The 15,074-nt window shown below is 39.6% G+C and overlaps 1 protein-coding gene across 1 annotated transcript in view; it reads right to left on the bottom strand.

The window, feature by feature from the left end:
* LOC114490625 (schwannomin-interacting protein 1) overlaps nt 1–15,074 on the bottom strand; it is a 500,197-nt gene that overhangs the window by 470,495 nt on the left and 14,628 nt on the right. The window contains exon 3 of the mRNA XM_028504697.2: nt 14,340–14,475. Coding sequence (XP_028360498.1) covers nt 14,340–14,475 — 136 coding nt within the window. The remainder of the gene's footprint in view (nt 1–14,339; nt 14,476–15,074) is intronic.

The raw sequence follows: 15,074 nt of genomic DNA, 5'->3' as shown, positions 1-15,074 counted from the left end.
TTTCTGAGCCTGATGCTCCAGCCTTCCCATGAATTCAATTAGATAGCTGATATCTTTTTAATGTTTTTTTTTAGCTGGAATTAACTAGGGTTAGTTTCTGTAGTTTGCAACCTGGAAGACTAGAAGAGGCAATGGCCACAGAGAAGTTAACATTGAGCAGACCTAGCAGCACATGTCCACCTTGCAGCAGCAGGAACTGTAGGTGTGGAGGAAGAGCTCTGCCCAGGTAGGACAGAAATCCAGATATGGCAGAAAGTACTAAGTGATCTAAAATCCATGGTTTGTCTTATGTTTATGTATCCTGTAGGACTACATTTTCCAGTTGCCGTTGCAGTTAGGTGTGCATGTGACTGACTGAGTCCATGAAAAAGAATGTGAGTTGAGCAAAAGTATCTCTTTCAGACCTAGCCCATTAAAACCTTCCAAGTGTGCTGCTTCATTTCTTTTTCCCTTTCTGGTTTGCTTTAGGTTTTGACTCTAGGGTGGCTTTGGAAGCCACATATTGAAGATGGAAGAGCTCACATCATCCTGGGTTCTCTGATTGACTGCATGAAGGAGGGTCACCCCACTTACCTGCTCACTGGTCCAGTATTGATACCTAAGCAAGAAATAAAGTCCTGTTGTGTGAGCTATTATACTTTTTGGGGATCTGTTTGTTACTGCATAGCCTACATATACCATGTATAGTAAAAACCTAGTTAATCAAGGAAAGATTCAAATTCAGAGTAAGGCCAGAAGCAGTGTTGACTTGATGATAGGCCCTTGAATTGATGGTCTACAGCTTCAGAATTTGTCCTGATTAGGAAAAGGACAGAGGACAATTGGGATGGAATCTTTTTTTTTCCCTTTTTTAAAAAAGATTTTATGCATTTATTTTTAGAGAGAGGGGAAGGGAGGGAGAAAGAGAGGGAAAGAAACATCAATGTGTGGTTGCCTCTTGTGTGCCCCCTACTGGGGACCTGCCTGCAATCCAGGCATTTTTCCCTGACTAGGAATCGAACCAGCAACTCTTTGGTTCACTGGCCCATGCTCAATCCACCGACCTGAACCAGTCAGGGCTTGGGATGGAATCTTTGAGGGTAGATCATACAGCTACAGCTATACAGGTGAAAAGGATGCAGGTGAAAAGGCTCATTAAAGATTTGAAAATACTAAATAGAATTTAGAATTTATTAGATATCAATATGTTCTATTTTTTTGTTTCTGTTTTATGCATTGAAGTATCTTCATGCTAGAAAAAATGAAGAAATAAATTATAGCTTTGATTCTGCTTCCCTCCCCTTCTTGAATCTGGTTTTTCATTTTCAATTACATCCAAGTGATGTATCTTACTCTCCCTCTTGGTTTCCCGCACCTACCCAGTCTCCCCCTTTCTTACTCCTAAGTAGGTGGTTTCTCAGAGGGCTTAGTCAGACTTCGGTAATCAAATCCATTCTTAGAATCACAGTGGCTTAAGTATGTACCCAATAAATGTTTGCTGAATATAGAAATTTTTCTTGTTTTCTCCTTTTAATGAAACAACATTGCACCAATATCTCCTCCTACATTCCAGTTGAAAGAGATCTTAGAGGTCATCTATTCCAACCAGCTCACACAGACACACAGACACATACCCTTCTACACCATAGAGTCTCCATCTAGCCTGTGCATGCATATTTCTGGAAATGAGAAGTTCACTGCTTTGTAGGAAAGCCTATACCATCGAATGGCAGCTCAAAGTTGAAGAACTTGTTCTTATTTTAAATAAATAGATCTCTCCAGAAAAATTCCACCGATTGCTCAGCATTGGAGTTTCTTGGTGATCCCATATCCCAGTAGAAATTCCTTTGCCCAGGAGTCAGAAAAAAGTTGGTTTTTAGATCTATCCTTGCAGCTGCCCAGCTAAGTAACCTTAGACAAGTAGTTTCTACACTTCTGAATGAAATCCTCAATTATCAAATGAGAGATAGGAAAGGATTATATTTAAGATCATTGATAAAAATAATGCTTATCATAGAAACCACTAGAAATTCACCTCCAGGCTAGCTCTGATTCATTAGTTAACACAGTTTTGGCAGGGCTATTTAACTAGCCAAGAATGTAAAGTGTATCATTATTTTTCTATCCATAGTTCTTTATCTTCTACATATACATATATATATATATATATATATATGACCTTCAGAGTCATGAAGTTCATATCCAATGCTGTATTTATATTCCTAGTAATCCCATCAAAGGATAAATATAGGTAAATTTGTATGAGTTGCTTTAAGGCATTAAAGCTTGATATTCTTTTCTAACCACCCTCAAATCATTACACTAAGTCTATCTTTGACCACTTCTTAAAAAATAAAGTAAATCATGGGTAGTCAAAGGGCATGCTGTCTCTGTGTGCCAACACTATGATCTTCCCAGTGCAGATCTGCCCATCAGTTCCAGTGCATCCAAAACAAAACCCGGGGTGGAGAGATGTGTCCTGCCTCCACAGTGGTGCACGGAGGTCAAAGATCAAGCAACAAAACAGCATCCCGAAGAATCACGTGACTGCGATCACTGCATAATGTTAAATTCAAAATGGGTTTTCTGTCAAGACGGGTCTTATTAACGGAGTCAGGCTGTGTAACACGGTGTGTTGAGTACAGACGTGTAGATGAGATGGTGTCAAGGGTCCAAGTAAGACGAGAATCAGGAGCACAGGATAAATTGGGCAAAATGGAAAAGGCCTGAACTCTTCCCGAGGACTGCCTGCCTGGGTGAGTGCCTGTATGTCACATGCTCCAGCTTGAGTTTACTTAGTAGAGGGATTCATTTACCGGAACTGGCATTTGAAAGCTAGTTAAATTAAGGAAAGCATTATATCCAGACATTTCTCTCTGGAAGGTATTTATGATCTTTCAACTATCTGAAGGTCTTCCCTGGAAAGTCTCTAAGCTCTTTTCAGTTCTCTGAAACAGTTCAGATTACTCCACAGTTTCCAGTAATATTTAACCTAAGCCTCAAATCAGTAGGGTCATATTCACTTAGGACCAACATGTACTATAAAGTAGGAATGTCCCTTGTGAGGACAATTGGGAGAGGAAACTAACAATGAAATATGATAACAGAGGACAAAAGTCACTTGATGGAAATCTCTGTGCAGAAGCACCAACCCAGAATGATTCTCTAAGGAGCTGGAGAATTGCCTTTGGGTGATGGATGTTACCTGAGCCCAACCCGTAGCTAGAAACACACCAGCACAAGCCTGGAGTCCATGTGGAACCAGTCAGGGTCCTGCTACACTGAAATGATCCCAAAAGTCCCCATTTCCCTCAAAGAAGCTATCCTTTGGGACCTTCCGACAACACATTCCATTTGCAGGCTCTTCCCGGCTGACACGGGTCCTGTTGGAACTGCAGCTGGAAGAGCCGCTTTGGGTAGGAAGCGGAGATGGGGCCAATGCAAGGGAAGTGAGTCTGTGAGCACCTTAGGGGGAAAAGCTCTCTCTCAAACAAATGTATCTCTTAATGCCAAGAAAGGTTGAAGTCCACAGTAAGAATCACACCTGAAAAGCATGTGTGATTCAACCACCCTGGAAAGCATCCTAAATAGGGTGGTTTTCATTAACTAAATAGGCCCTTAAATCCTTTGTAGCCAAAGGTTATAAAACCTTTTCAAGGGTGTGTGGACCACAAAAGGAAGAATCCATGAGCATATTTTCACATTGGCAAGAAAAGCAAAATGTCAGTCAACTAAATTTAAGATTGTTCACACACATCTGCTACCACCAGAATGTTATAGAGTAAAGAAAGAAAGAAAAAGAAATGTGAATAGCTCAGAGTCTAAATAGCTCTGGACATTTTTCTATTGTTCACATGACTTATGCTATTCCAACAATGATTAAAAGGCTATCAAAGCAGAAGCCAAGACATGTTTGTGGTCTGTCATATAGCAACAATTTTTGGTTAAATAAACACGTAGACAACCATATCTCACTACAAAATGTTATGTTAAATCACTATTGTTATAAATACATCACTAAAATGTATACAGAAAAGCAAGAAATATAAAGTGTTACGCTTCTGACAATACCATGAGTGAATCACGTCTTTGAGAGACAGTGACAGAGACAAAAATTGCTAGAGAACAAATTTCTGGATAGGGCACATTTGCCCCCATTTCGGAACATAAAGCAGACGCATCTTACGATAGAAGCTTCAAATCCCCTAAATGAGAATGTTACAGACTAATCAACCATCATGATTTGGCCAAAGTCCACTATCAGCAGGGAATGGATACAGTTTATCATAAAAGAACAATCAAAGTTTTAAAATCACAGAAGTGCACTCAACAATGTGTGAAAGGCACTACTTACTCATATGTAAAAATCAAAGCATAATTATAACATTTTGGGAAATTAAAGTAAAAGAATTGGAATCATAAATCTACATTTCACTCTTACTAAAGAACTGAGTTATTTTAAATATTAACATCAATTAAAGAAATCATCATTGGATCTATTAAGCAAAGCTCACAAAAATGTGTAATGAGAACTCAATAGAAAATTAAGTGAGTTCCTCTAAAATTTTACCCTGCAGACACTGTCAAAATTTACCCCCAAATCAAATGCCAAATTACTAAAGAGTTAAGAAGCAAAACAGCAAATTCACTTGGAAATCATGTATATAGAAATAGTTATAATTATTTATATAAAGAGTTAGGGGTTTAGCTAAGTAAACTGCATTTTACTACTGTTTTTTACATATAAGGAGAACTATAGAGGGAAACAAATTCCATAGTAAAATAATATAAAAAGATAGTCTTATTAGACTTTAAAATAAATAATTCAGCATAAATAAGTGTTCCAAACCTCACAACTAGTCTGAGAAAAGATAATTTGTTAAATTACTTTTTATAACACTATATACTCTTAGACAAATTTGAATAATTAATCAAAATAGCTACTGGGGTATCTTGATAGCAATTCAAAGATTCTTTCTTCATTGTTCAATATCAGAGTTACACTTTTGACAGTTTTAAAGAGAGTGTTAAAAGGTTTTTAAACAAACCATTTTTTAAATTTCTGGCTTGAACAATTAAAATGGACTATTTTGAAACTAATTAAATATTTCCAATGATGCCTAAAAGTACCTCTGCAGTGGCCCGTATCTGATCATTTTAAAAAAGGATCTAACCTTTCCTCTTATTATATGCTCTAGTCTACATACTGTGTATCAGAAAATGTAAAATTTCATAAACTGTCAAATAACCCCCATGTGTCCCGGTATTAGAATACCTAGACATTTGCTTCTTTGGTAACTGAAAGTCAGATAAGCAATTAAAAAGTCTAAAACTGTCCTTCCAAATGAGCACAAATCAGAAACTAATTTCAAAAAGAGAGCCTTCTGTTTACAAAGGGCACCAACCTCTATATTTCAAACTATTTAATGCATATACAAAAATGCTATTTCCAAAGCAATTGTTTTATCCAACTGCAAGGCAATTATTTTACAGTGAACTAAATACAAAAACTCAGATTCTCAAAATTCAAAGCACCGAACATTCACATACCAACATATACAATGAAAAAGTAATTTTCAAGTTAATATATTAATAGTTTCTAATATTATATTTTAAATGGTTAATCCTGAATTAAAAATATAACAAAGGCCATCGCTGTATATGGCTTAAATTTAGCCTGGCTTGGTTAGACTGTGGATTTTCCTCCCTCCATGTGTAAGAATATGATATACCTAAAGTAGATGACAGGTGTTTGTAAAACTTACACTGTCAGACTGCTTGCCACGGTCACAGTCCCACGTCTTCACACACTGTCCAGACCTCTCCATGGTGCTGAAGAGTTACCCTTGCCCATTTGAGAGGAAAGAGGCGTTTATTCGAACCAGCTTCGAAAGAAATCCATAAAGGGCCGCCTGTGTTAGCAAGTAAAGTTATCTGAAAAATTTTGGCGACACATACTACAAATGAGATGCTTTGACCTTCAGTTATCAACCACGATGCTCAGGCAGCTCGAAAAAGATTTTGGAGCAGAAATCTTCAAATATTGACAAAAGAGAGAGAGAGCTCCTGGGGAGCTGAAGTTTGCTGATTTTTGTCAGTGTTCTTCAAATTGAAAACACACACACAGAATGCATGGCTACTCAGAGAAGAGAGGATTCCAGAAAAGTTCTTGATCTTAATGCAGAAAACAAGCTCCCATTAGTAAAGCAGCCAATTCACTTCATCTTATCATTACATCCACTTTTTGGTAAAAAACGTAATGAAATGAAACAAAGCTCAGAATTCCACGAGCCACTGCTCACACTGTGTAAACAGATATGCCGCACTCTAGCCCAGCTTCTGTCTGCTGAAGACCATCGCAGCAGAAACAGGGCTCTAGTGGCTTCCACAGATTATCTCTTTCTGAGGCTGCAACATATAAAGAGCCACATGACACCCAATGATGTCATCTCTAAAGCAGGTCACAGTTGCCGCTGTATGTAGATGAAGTCTTTCCAGTGAGTGTTTGGCATAATGATTTTCTTGAGAACCCACTTGTATTAAATAGCATGGTCTTCTATCAATATACTTAACCCTATCAATACAGTGCCATGAAGAGAAAATCACTTTATTGCTCATGTATGCAGCAGGGTCTCTGCTTAACTTAAGATCAGCTCCTGGTGCTGCTTTAGGAAATGCAGGACTGTGATTAACTAACTCCTGGTGCACGCGGCGAGGAAGGGATTTCCCCTCCCGGAGCTGTAATGGGAGCTGGAGGAGCTGTAGAGACCCAGAATCCGCTTCTGAAACATCTGTCAAGACTTTTAGCAAGTTAAAAAAAACTTACTCTTTTAAACATCAATCCATAAAGGCTGCAAAATAAAAAGGAAGGCAACTGTCTTCAACTCCTAACAACATTTCATTTAATGAAATTCAAAAAAATGTTTTATAGACCAAAAAATCTTACTATCTCAAAAGATTTGACTATGTTTTCAAATGTTGGCAGGACACTTTTCTTTAACTCATCATTTTTAGGTGTTTTCCAGATCTCAATAAAGTAACAATTAAAATTTTAACTGTATTATAAACAATCTGCACATGTAAGGTAATAGCATACATAGGTATTATTTCAAAGGATGTGTAATAATGAGATATGCCCATTTCCATTCTGTGTGATGTTTTCTTTTATCTTTCTCAACGATGTATCACACATTGTAGTTTAGGACTTTCGGTCATAGATGACATTCCTGCCAGCTAGTAGTTACATCATCTGATCCCCTTTCATGCCAACTTAATAATCCTGATAGTCAAAGTGAAGAATACCTTTCATCTAATCAGTGTTTATTGCATGCATCCCCTTTTTATAAAAACCGGAATAGATCAAACAACAGGAACCTTCCCTGAAAAGCATAGCATTCTGTCATGTTTTTGATAAAGAATCATAAATCTGAGGAAGAGAAAACAAAATTTCACATGAACAGTGCCTCTGGGCAAATTCTATTATTACAATAGTGATTGTTTTGGTATTAGATCAGGAAAACTTTGCTTCAGCACCTCCTAAAGGTATATGTATGTAATGTTAAAATATCAGAATGAAAACTGGAAAAAATATTGATTCCTGGATGTTCTGGTCATGTAAGTTTCCTAAATAAAATTGAGTTTTTGCAGCTTCTACAACTCAGTGTTTTCTATACTTTAACAATAAGATGGTTACCTGGCATATTTTAAAAAATGTGGAACCTGAGGCTCCATATCGTTGGAGTTTATCATTTTTTAAAATATGATAACTCTGACAAAATTAATCTGCTGTGGTTCTGAAATCAGCATTTTTTAAGCTCCAAAAGTAATTCTTGTTTGGAGAACACTGTAATAATTAATATATCACAATGTATGCAATCATACAAAAATAAAAATAAGTAAAAAATATTTGTGATGTTTGTCATGACAATAGGCCAATCGTTGCTAGTGAAGCAGCCAGTGGTGGGGACTCCTGCCTTTCCATCTCCTCAGGTTTCTGTGAGGAAGCGCTTTCTGAAACGCTACCTGTTTCCAATTTCCACCCTATAATCCTCTCCGTAAAGGCGGGAGGAGTTAACTGATTGGAGGCTTAGGCAAAGGAACTAACTAGGTTGTTCTCCCTCCATTTTTCTATGGAATCCACCTCCCTGCACAAGATCCGTGGGTGAGGTTGGCAGTTTTCAGGTGTGTTCTGTGATTGGTAGGTTTCCCTTAATCCAAAGTTCAGTAGCAGGAAGCCCAGCAGTTCCACAAATCAGTTATTACCTCAAATCCAGCTTTGACAAAAAACAAAGCTGAGATTTTCATATCCCTTTGCTTAAATCTCTTGCCTTTCAAAATAAGTTCAAAAATTAAGAAGCTAAAAGGAATTATTTATTGTTCACTAAAACCCCATCCTCTAATACTGTTATACTATTGACTAGATTTGGTCTTTGTTTACTTATTAGCAAATTAATGTAGCAAGTTTTATATGTGATAGAACTTAATCAAGTTAGCATTTGCATAATACAGCCCTATGATACAGGCCTACAAAGGAGATGTCAAAGGTAAAAGTTGTGTTGAAAGTTTTCAAAATGCATTGTTCAACTCATATTTATTATTGAGTCACTTAGAAAAAAACTCTAACTTTTGGAATTTTCTTCAGCAACTTTTAACTCTAGACTAGTGTTTCTGAAAGTGTTCCATTGATCAATAGTTCAGAGCAATGTGCCTCTTACTGGGTTTTATGGTCAAAGATGTTTGGAAAACACAAAACAGTAATACCATCCCTGCAGACTGAAAATGTGGATTAGACTAGAAGGCCGTAAGAATTCCTGAAGTAAATCAATTGGTTTATTTCACCCTTTCCCCAACTACCATCTATCGATATCCTGTGAGACTGCTATTCCAGCTACCACACTATAGGAAATTCTATTCTAGAAGATGTTTCAGCAGTCAAACTTTTGTTAATATCTAAACCTACTATACAATTAATCAGTGAAATGTTATTGAGTATCTCCTATATAAGTTATCAGTACATTTGTTATGAGAATTTCCAACCATGGCTGGGGAATTATGTAAATTCTGCAAGAGTCGAGGTTGTATGTTTTTGGATGCTCATTGCATTTCCAATGCTTAGTAACTGCCTGGCAAACAGTAGGTGCTCAGATATTTGCTGAAATGAGTGAACAAATGATAAAGGCCCAATTCAGGGATGTGAATAACTACCCACTCCCACAGACCCAAATATGTTTTGTCTTTTTAAAGAAAATCCGAAAGAACCTTAGGCCAATGAGCTTTCCAGTTCTACCATATCCAGTTTCTCCTTGGATACTAAAGCATCTTTCATACTCAACTAATGTTGATTTGCAATAATGAAAATGGGATTCGTAACAGCGGGTGCACTCTGGGTCTGAACTCCAGGTTCACCTAAGCTGCAGAACAAAGACAGGACTCACGTGAGGACAAACACTGAGACTAGACTTGAGGGAAACTGCAAAGAGAACGAGCTCTTTCTTAACTCTCTAGCATAACGAGGCCCTTAATGCTTAGGTTTTTGTACCTATACTCACTGGTCAATAACTTTGAGATGCTAGGGAGAATTTACTATATTACTATGGATGAATAAGTCAGTTACCTAACTGCAAATTGTCGGTTTTGTATATCATTCTGAACCCCAAAAATGTTCAATATTAGCAGTCCCTAACCAAAAAGAACATGCCCGTTTAAACCTATCAAGAAAAATGTCCTCCAGTCATTAAGTTAAAAGGATGATTTAGGAAAAGGAATGTACATTATCAACCATATTCAAGGACATAAAAAGAAGAGTGTTTGTGATATAAAAATAGTATTTTTATACTAACAATATTCATTCAAACTGTCACATATGATTACGTGTTATGCAATATTATTACTAAAACTTTTGAAAAGAAAACATTTGTTCCATAAGACCCAGGTTTGAAGAAAAGAGAAATGTATCTACTGCTGTGTAAATACCAAGAAGTCTTCTCCTTTCACATGTGATTCCATAGTACACTCTCTGAACCAAAATTTAAGACAAACAGACTAATGAAGAATTTGTGCTATTTGGGTGTCTTAGTGTTGGGGTGCTGAAATGCTGGAACTCATGGGACCTAAATTTATGACAACAGCTGGACATAATACTATAACTTGTCTCTGACCTGGAAAATTTGGGTTATTAAATTATTAAGTAGCACAGGGCTTCCATTCTCTGTAATTTTAGAGCTCTCAAGACTGGATTGAAAAAGGTCCCAGGAACTTCTTATCGGACCTGAGTTCCCCCCAAAAGACAAGTGCAACTTTGTAATACTTTCTCCCTTTAGTCACTAGATTTCTCCTTATGTGTTTAAAGCCTGGAGGTTGTAAATCTCAAAAAAGGAAATAAAACAAGGAGGGAGGTAAAGAAGCAGTTTGAACGTAGGTTGCAGGCCAAGTTGGGCGCACAAGGGCAGTGCGGGCTCCTGGCCGTACCTGGACACTTGGGAAGGTTTGGCGGGTCACTCACATGCCCCTTCTAACTGTCCAGCTACTTTCGCTAAAAGCCAGGACCACCCAAGCAGCACATAGACAGGAGGGCTCCACAGCCTTCTCTCCAGGACAACCAAGGTAATGGGGTCTTCAGCTGGCCAAGCCATTGCCCTTGAACCTGCTCAGGACTGTGATTTTTCTTGACCAAGAGTACGTACAGCAAGGCCTAGAGGCTGGGGTTATGCAGCTACTGGAATGGTACTTTCCACACTGACTTGCCTGAGAGGGGAGGCCAAGTGACCCTGTTCTCCCCAAAGTGCTGGAGGTCCTCCCTGTCTTTTTCCCCAGGGTTGCAGGCAGGAGCCTGGGCCAGGCTTGCCTTCACTTTGCATGTGGGTGTGGCCTCTCAGAAGAGACCCGTTCATTTAAAGCAAAATGACTTGTACCTGGTTTTACCTTTGGATATTGAAAATTGGTCTTCAAGGGGAGCAACACTAAAATAAATGCTTAATTTATTACTTTTGTATTGTACAGCTCTAATCTCATAATACACATATACCTTCTGAATACACATTATATGAACATGTATATTCTAGGACACAGTTAGATCTCATGGATTTATCTGGTGAATCAGAAACAGGCACCATGCTTCCCCCCCACCCAGTGAGAATCAAGTTAGAAATTCCATCTCTGTTCTCCACAGCTTTTCCTCGGCATTCTGATCACACAGAGTGTTTTCCAGAGCAGATTCAGATGGTCTAACATTTATGGAGAGACTTCAGAGTCACAGGCTCTGCCATGTTTCATGTGCATAGTGCCACTTAATGTTCACAGCGACACCAGCCCACCTCTGGGGTGGGTGTTAGTTCCAGTCTGCAGATGAAGAGTGACCTCCCAGGTGTTATGACTTAGACTCACAAAAGTAGTGGCCGAGCTGCTCCTTTAAGGCAGGGAGCCGAGGGCCTTATTCTAGGAGCCGTGCTGCTCCCTGCAGGCCAGGACACAAGAGAGAGGAGCCTACGGGACCAGGGGGACAGGCCTGGGTAGGCGGGACTACTCCAAGCCGAATGGGACTGATAATGTCTCTGAACCATTCAAAGATGTTTTGGAATTTATCTGTAGGAGTAGGCTAATGATTTGGGACAAGGTTACCAATACAAATGAGAACATGCCATTTTATAGCTTCTTTCTATGATATCCTATGAGACAAACTACAGATTTCTGAGAGCTGGAAACTAAAAGAATAAGCATTTGGTCATATGAAATCGATTCATTGTAAACACACAAAACATCTTCCATTTGTCCTGGGTGCAAAACTAATATTTTTATGGTTAAAAAAAGTTGCTCTTTTTTCCTCACTTTACTACTCACAAGCTATATTTCCCAGTAACAGTTGCTATTCACAATTGCTATTTCTAAAGCAAATTTTTTCTGTTACTACATGATACATTATGGTATAAGGGTACTTAATATGCAAATTGCTAACATAACTTAATATTATCTTCCCTCCTGTTGCTCTTTAATTTGGCATTGAGCAGCTGAGGTTTGAGGTTTTAATCAAAGAGCATTGAATTAGGCAATTTATACAATCAAGTGAGGATTCTTTTTAAAATTATTTAATTCACTGTTTATACTTCTTAAATTGTAAAATAATCTCAGAAATACATTAACTGATTGTCGCTTCCCCTGCTTGACCGAGTGGCACAGCGTGGCAGGAACGGGCAGCCTGCAGGCCACAGGCAAGCGTACAGCCCCCAGCAAGTCGGTCGTCTTTAAGTCTCATCTTCCTAAATGGGGACAATCATGGTGCCTCCTTCGTAGGGTCATTGGGAGGATTAAATGAAATAATCCACAGCAAGCATTGTTAGCAAAGTACCTGGCAGCTCTTATCAAGATGATGAATTGGAGAGCTCATACTGAAACATCACTGTTGATGTATATTGTAAAGCAGCAATATTCTAAAGACGATATTAACCATCATGCGGAGCCAAAACAATCAGAGCAGAAGCATGCAAAAGCATCGTTCTCCGCACAGCCCAGGGAGTCACCCCGACCAGGTTGCCCGTTCCCACATTAGGTAGCATGTGCTTGGGGCGGACAGCTAGGCTGGGCAATAATTGCAGTTATGCAGGGGTAGGCATGGGAGGAGCAGCTGGCAAGGCCCCAGGGTTAAGCAAGGGCAGACTGGCCTCCAGTTAAGGCTGTGTTAGTAGAGGAGAGGCAGGGACCTGAGACAAGGGCAACTGATGGATCCGAAGAGACAAACAATGGTCTAGGCACCACCAACAAAGATCAAACCCAGAAAAAGAGAGCCTGAGATTCCGTAACCTGCAAGGGATCTAATGAGAGTCAGGGGCCCAGAGAACCCCGCCCCACCGGGAGATGCCTCACTGAGAGCACTTGACTGGGACTGAACTTCCAAAAGGAATCACAGGTTATTCGAGGAAGCACATCTCTTTATGACAGGCTTAGCCAAGGTGGGAGTGCAAAGGCAATAAATCCAAACCTTTAACTCACAGGCAGAGTGACTTCTGATACTGTTTTCACCGTTCAAACGGACTCTTCAAAGTCTTTTAACTTTCACCTTACATTGATATTCACAGGCAAGCTATCCAAAACACTCAATTTTCACATTATTTTCCACTCACAAATCATGAGTTAAATACAAACTTTACTAAACTCAACCATTTCCCAGTGTGGTTCACGGGCGCCCCCTGGTGACACAGTAAGGCCAGCTAAGGCCATTTCCCCTAAATATTTTCTTAAAGGTGCTGATTCACTAAGTATTCAATTTCTGCTGCCAGCTAGAAATAGATCTTCTGCCACTGTTATTTGCACAGCTATAAACTCAACTTACTGCTCTCTCTCTCTAGAATCCACAACTAGATAAACTTGTTTATTAAAGAATATGAAATGCAATCATCTAAAAACATTTCAAAGTAACCTTTGCTTGCTCCCAATGTGAATACATTATTTTGGCTGTTGGGAAGCCTTTTTACAAATGAATAAACAGAATTACAAAGTAGTCAAGGAAGGTGTTTTTTAAAAATAATATCCTCATACAGTTGTATCACTTCTCCTCCCAACAGTGCTCCAGTGACTATCGCAAATGGTCACAATGGCTAAATCCACAGAACTCTGCAACGCAATCTCATGATCATTTATTTCCTACCACATTTTTTTAAATAAAGACTTTCAGCAGATCCCTTTACCCCTTAACTCCGTACCCGGGGTTCTTATACTGGTGGCCACTGGAGCAGGTGTGGTCTGCAAACACGGTCTAGTTTTAAATTTTCTTGCTGGTAGCTACCATGTAAAAATCTAGATTTCTGGCATCTCCTGCAGAAAGAAAGTGACCCCTGACAGCATGTGTCCTGCATCCCCACATGGCGACACACGTCCAGGAGGTCTGTGGGACCGTCGTTTTAGGTCCTCTGTTTGCCAGTCACAGCTCGGCCCACGTCAGTCACGTGGGCAACCTACACCTGTAGGCATTCAAGTTGCAACCCCTGAGTTTGTAATCCTTTTCAGTACTGTAAAAGTTCCCTTTATAATCTTTATAACCAAGCTCGTCTATTACATTAGCACCACAAAATGCTACCAGAGGCACAGACTAAAAGGAAAAAGATATTCTCAGTAATACACAAACGAGTAGTTTAAGTTGATGGCAAACACATCAATTCCCTCAGACTTGATAAAGTTCACTTTGTGTTTATGAATCATGTCCTCGCTTGGAGATAACACACCCTCACCTTGGGTTCACACGCAGCAAATCAGCCATGTGGATCCTCCAACCACAAGCCACCTGCCACCTCCAGAGACTGCTCCCATGCAGCCGAAGCCCCAGTGATCAGGTGCTCGGCCAGTCAGACCAGGAGAAAGACAATGGCACTCACCGGGGTGCTGCTGTCCGAGAAGGTGTTCATGCTGACGGAGCTGCTCAGCTTGTCCGAGGACACGGAGGGCGGGGATGCACACCTCTTCTCCAGGGGGTCCTGCCGCTGCAGGTACTCGCGCCAGGCTCGCTGAATGCTAAAAAAAAAACAAACAAAAAAAAACAAAAAAAAACAAAAACAGCACACACACAGTCACTCCCCTGTCACAGCCCACAGACTCAGAAAAGCACAAGGCATCTGAAGGAATTGGCTTTGGAGACAGGGAAACTGTCACACGTAGAACGTGTCACGGGAAATCGGAAGACCTGGACTGTCTCTGTTCCACTGGTCTGACTTTCACAGACTTGACTAAGCTAAATCAGTCTACAAGTGTCAGCTTAGTCAGAAAAAGTCATCAGTCAAAGGGAAACCACTTTGCACATGTTAATGTCCTTTGATTTATGGAACACAAAATCCTTCAATTTCTCATCCTCTATTTCAAATGAGAATAATAAATAGGCTGACATATCACTTACTCATTCACTCAATACAGCATTGCTGAAGGCTGTGTGTCCGGGTCAGCCCTAGGTTCTGGGCAGACTGCAATGAGGCGCTAGGGGTGACCTTCACACAGACTCAAGGTGAAGGGCATCCTGTGATGTTATACAGTGTGGTCTGCATGGCCAAACACAGCAGCTCTACTCTGGGACAATATAGGCAAGAGCCTTGCAGTCATTGATTTTACATACTGGGAAA

Source organism: Phyllostomus discolor, chromosome 2 (genome assembly GCF_004126475.2).
Source record: "Phyllostomus discolor isolate MPI-MPIP mPhyDis1 chromosome 2, mPhyDis1.pri.v3, whole genome shotgun sequence".
NCBI classification, from domain to species: Eukaryota; Metazoa; Chordata; class Mammalia; order Chiroptera; family Phyllostomidae; genus Phyllostomus; species Phyllostomus discolor.
The sequence above is the reverse complement of the archived record's forward strand: the minus strand, read 5'-3'. Positions and strand labels throughout refer to the sequence as shown.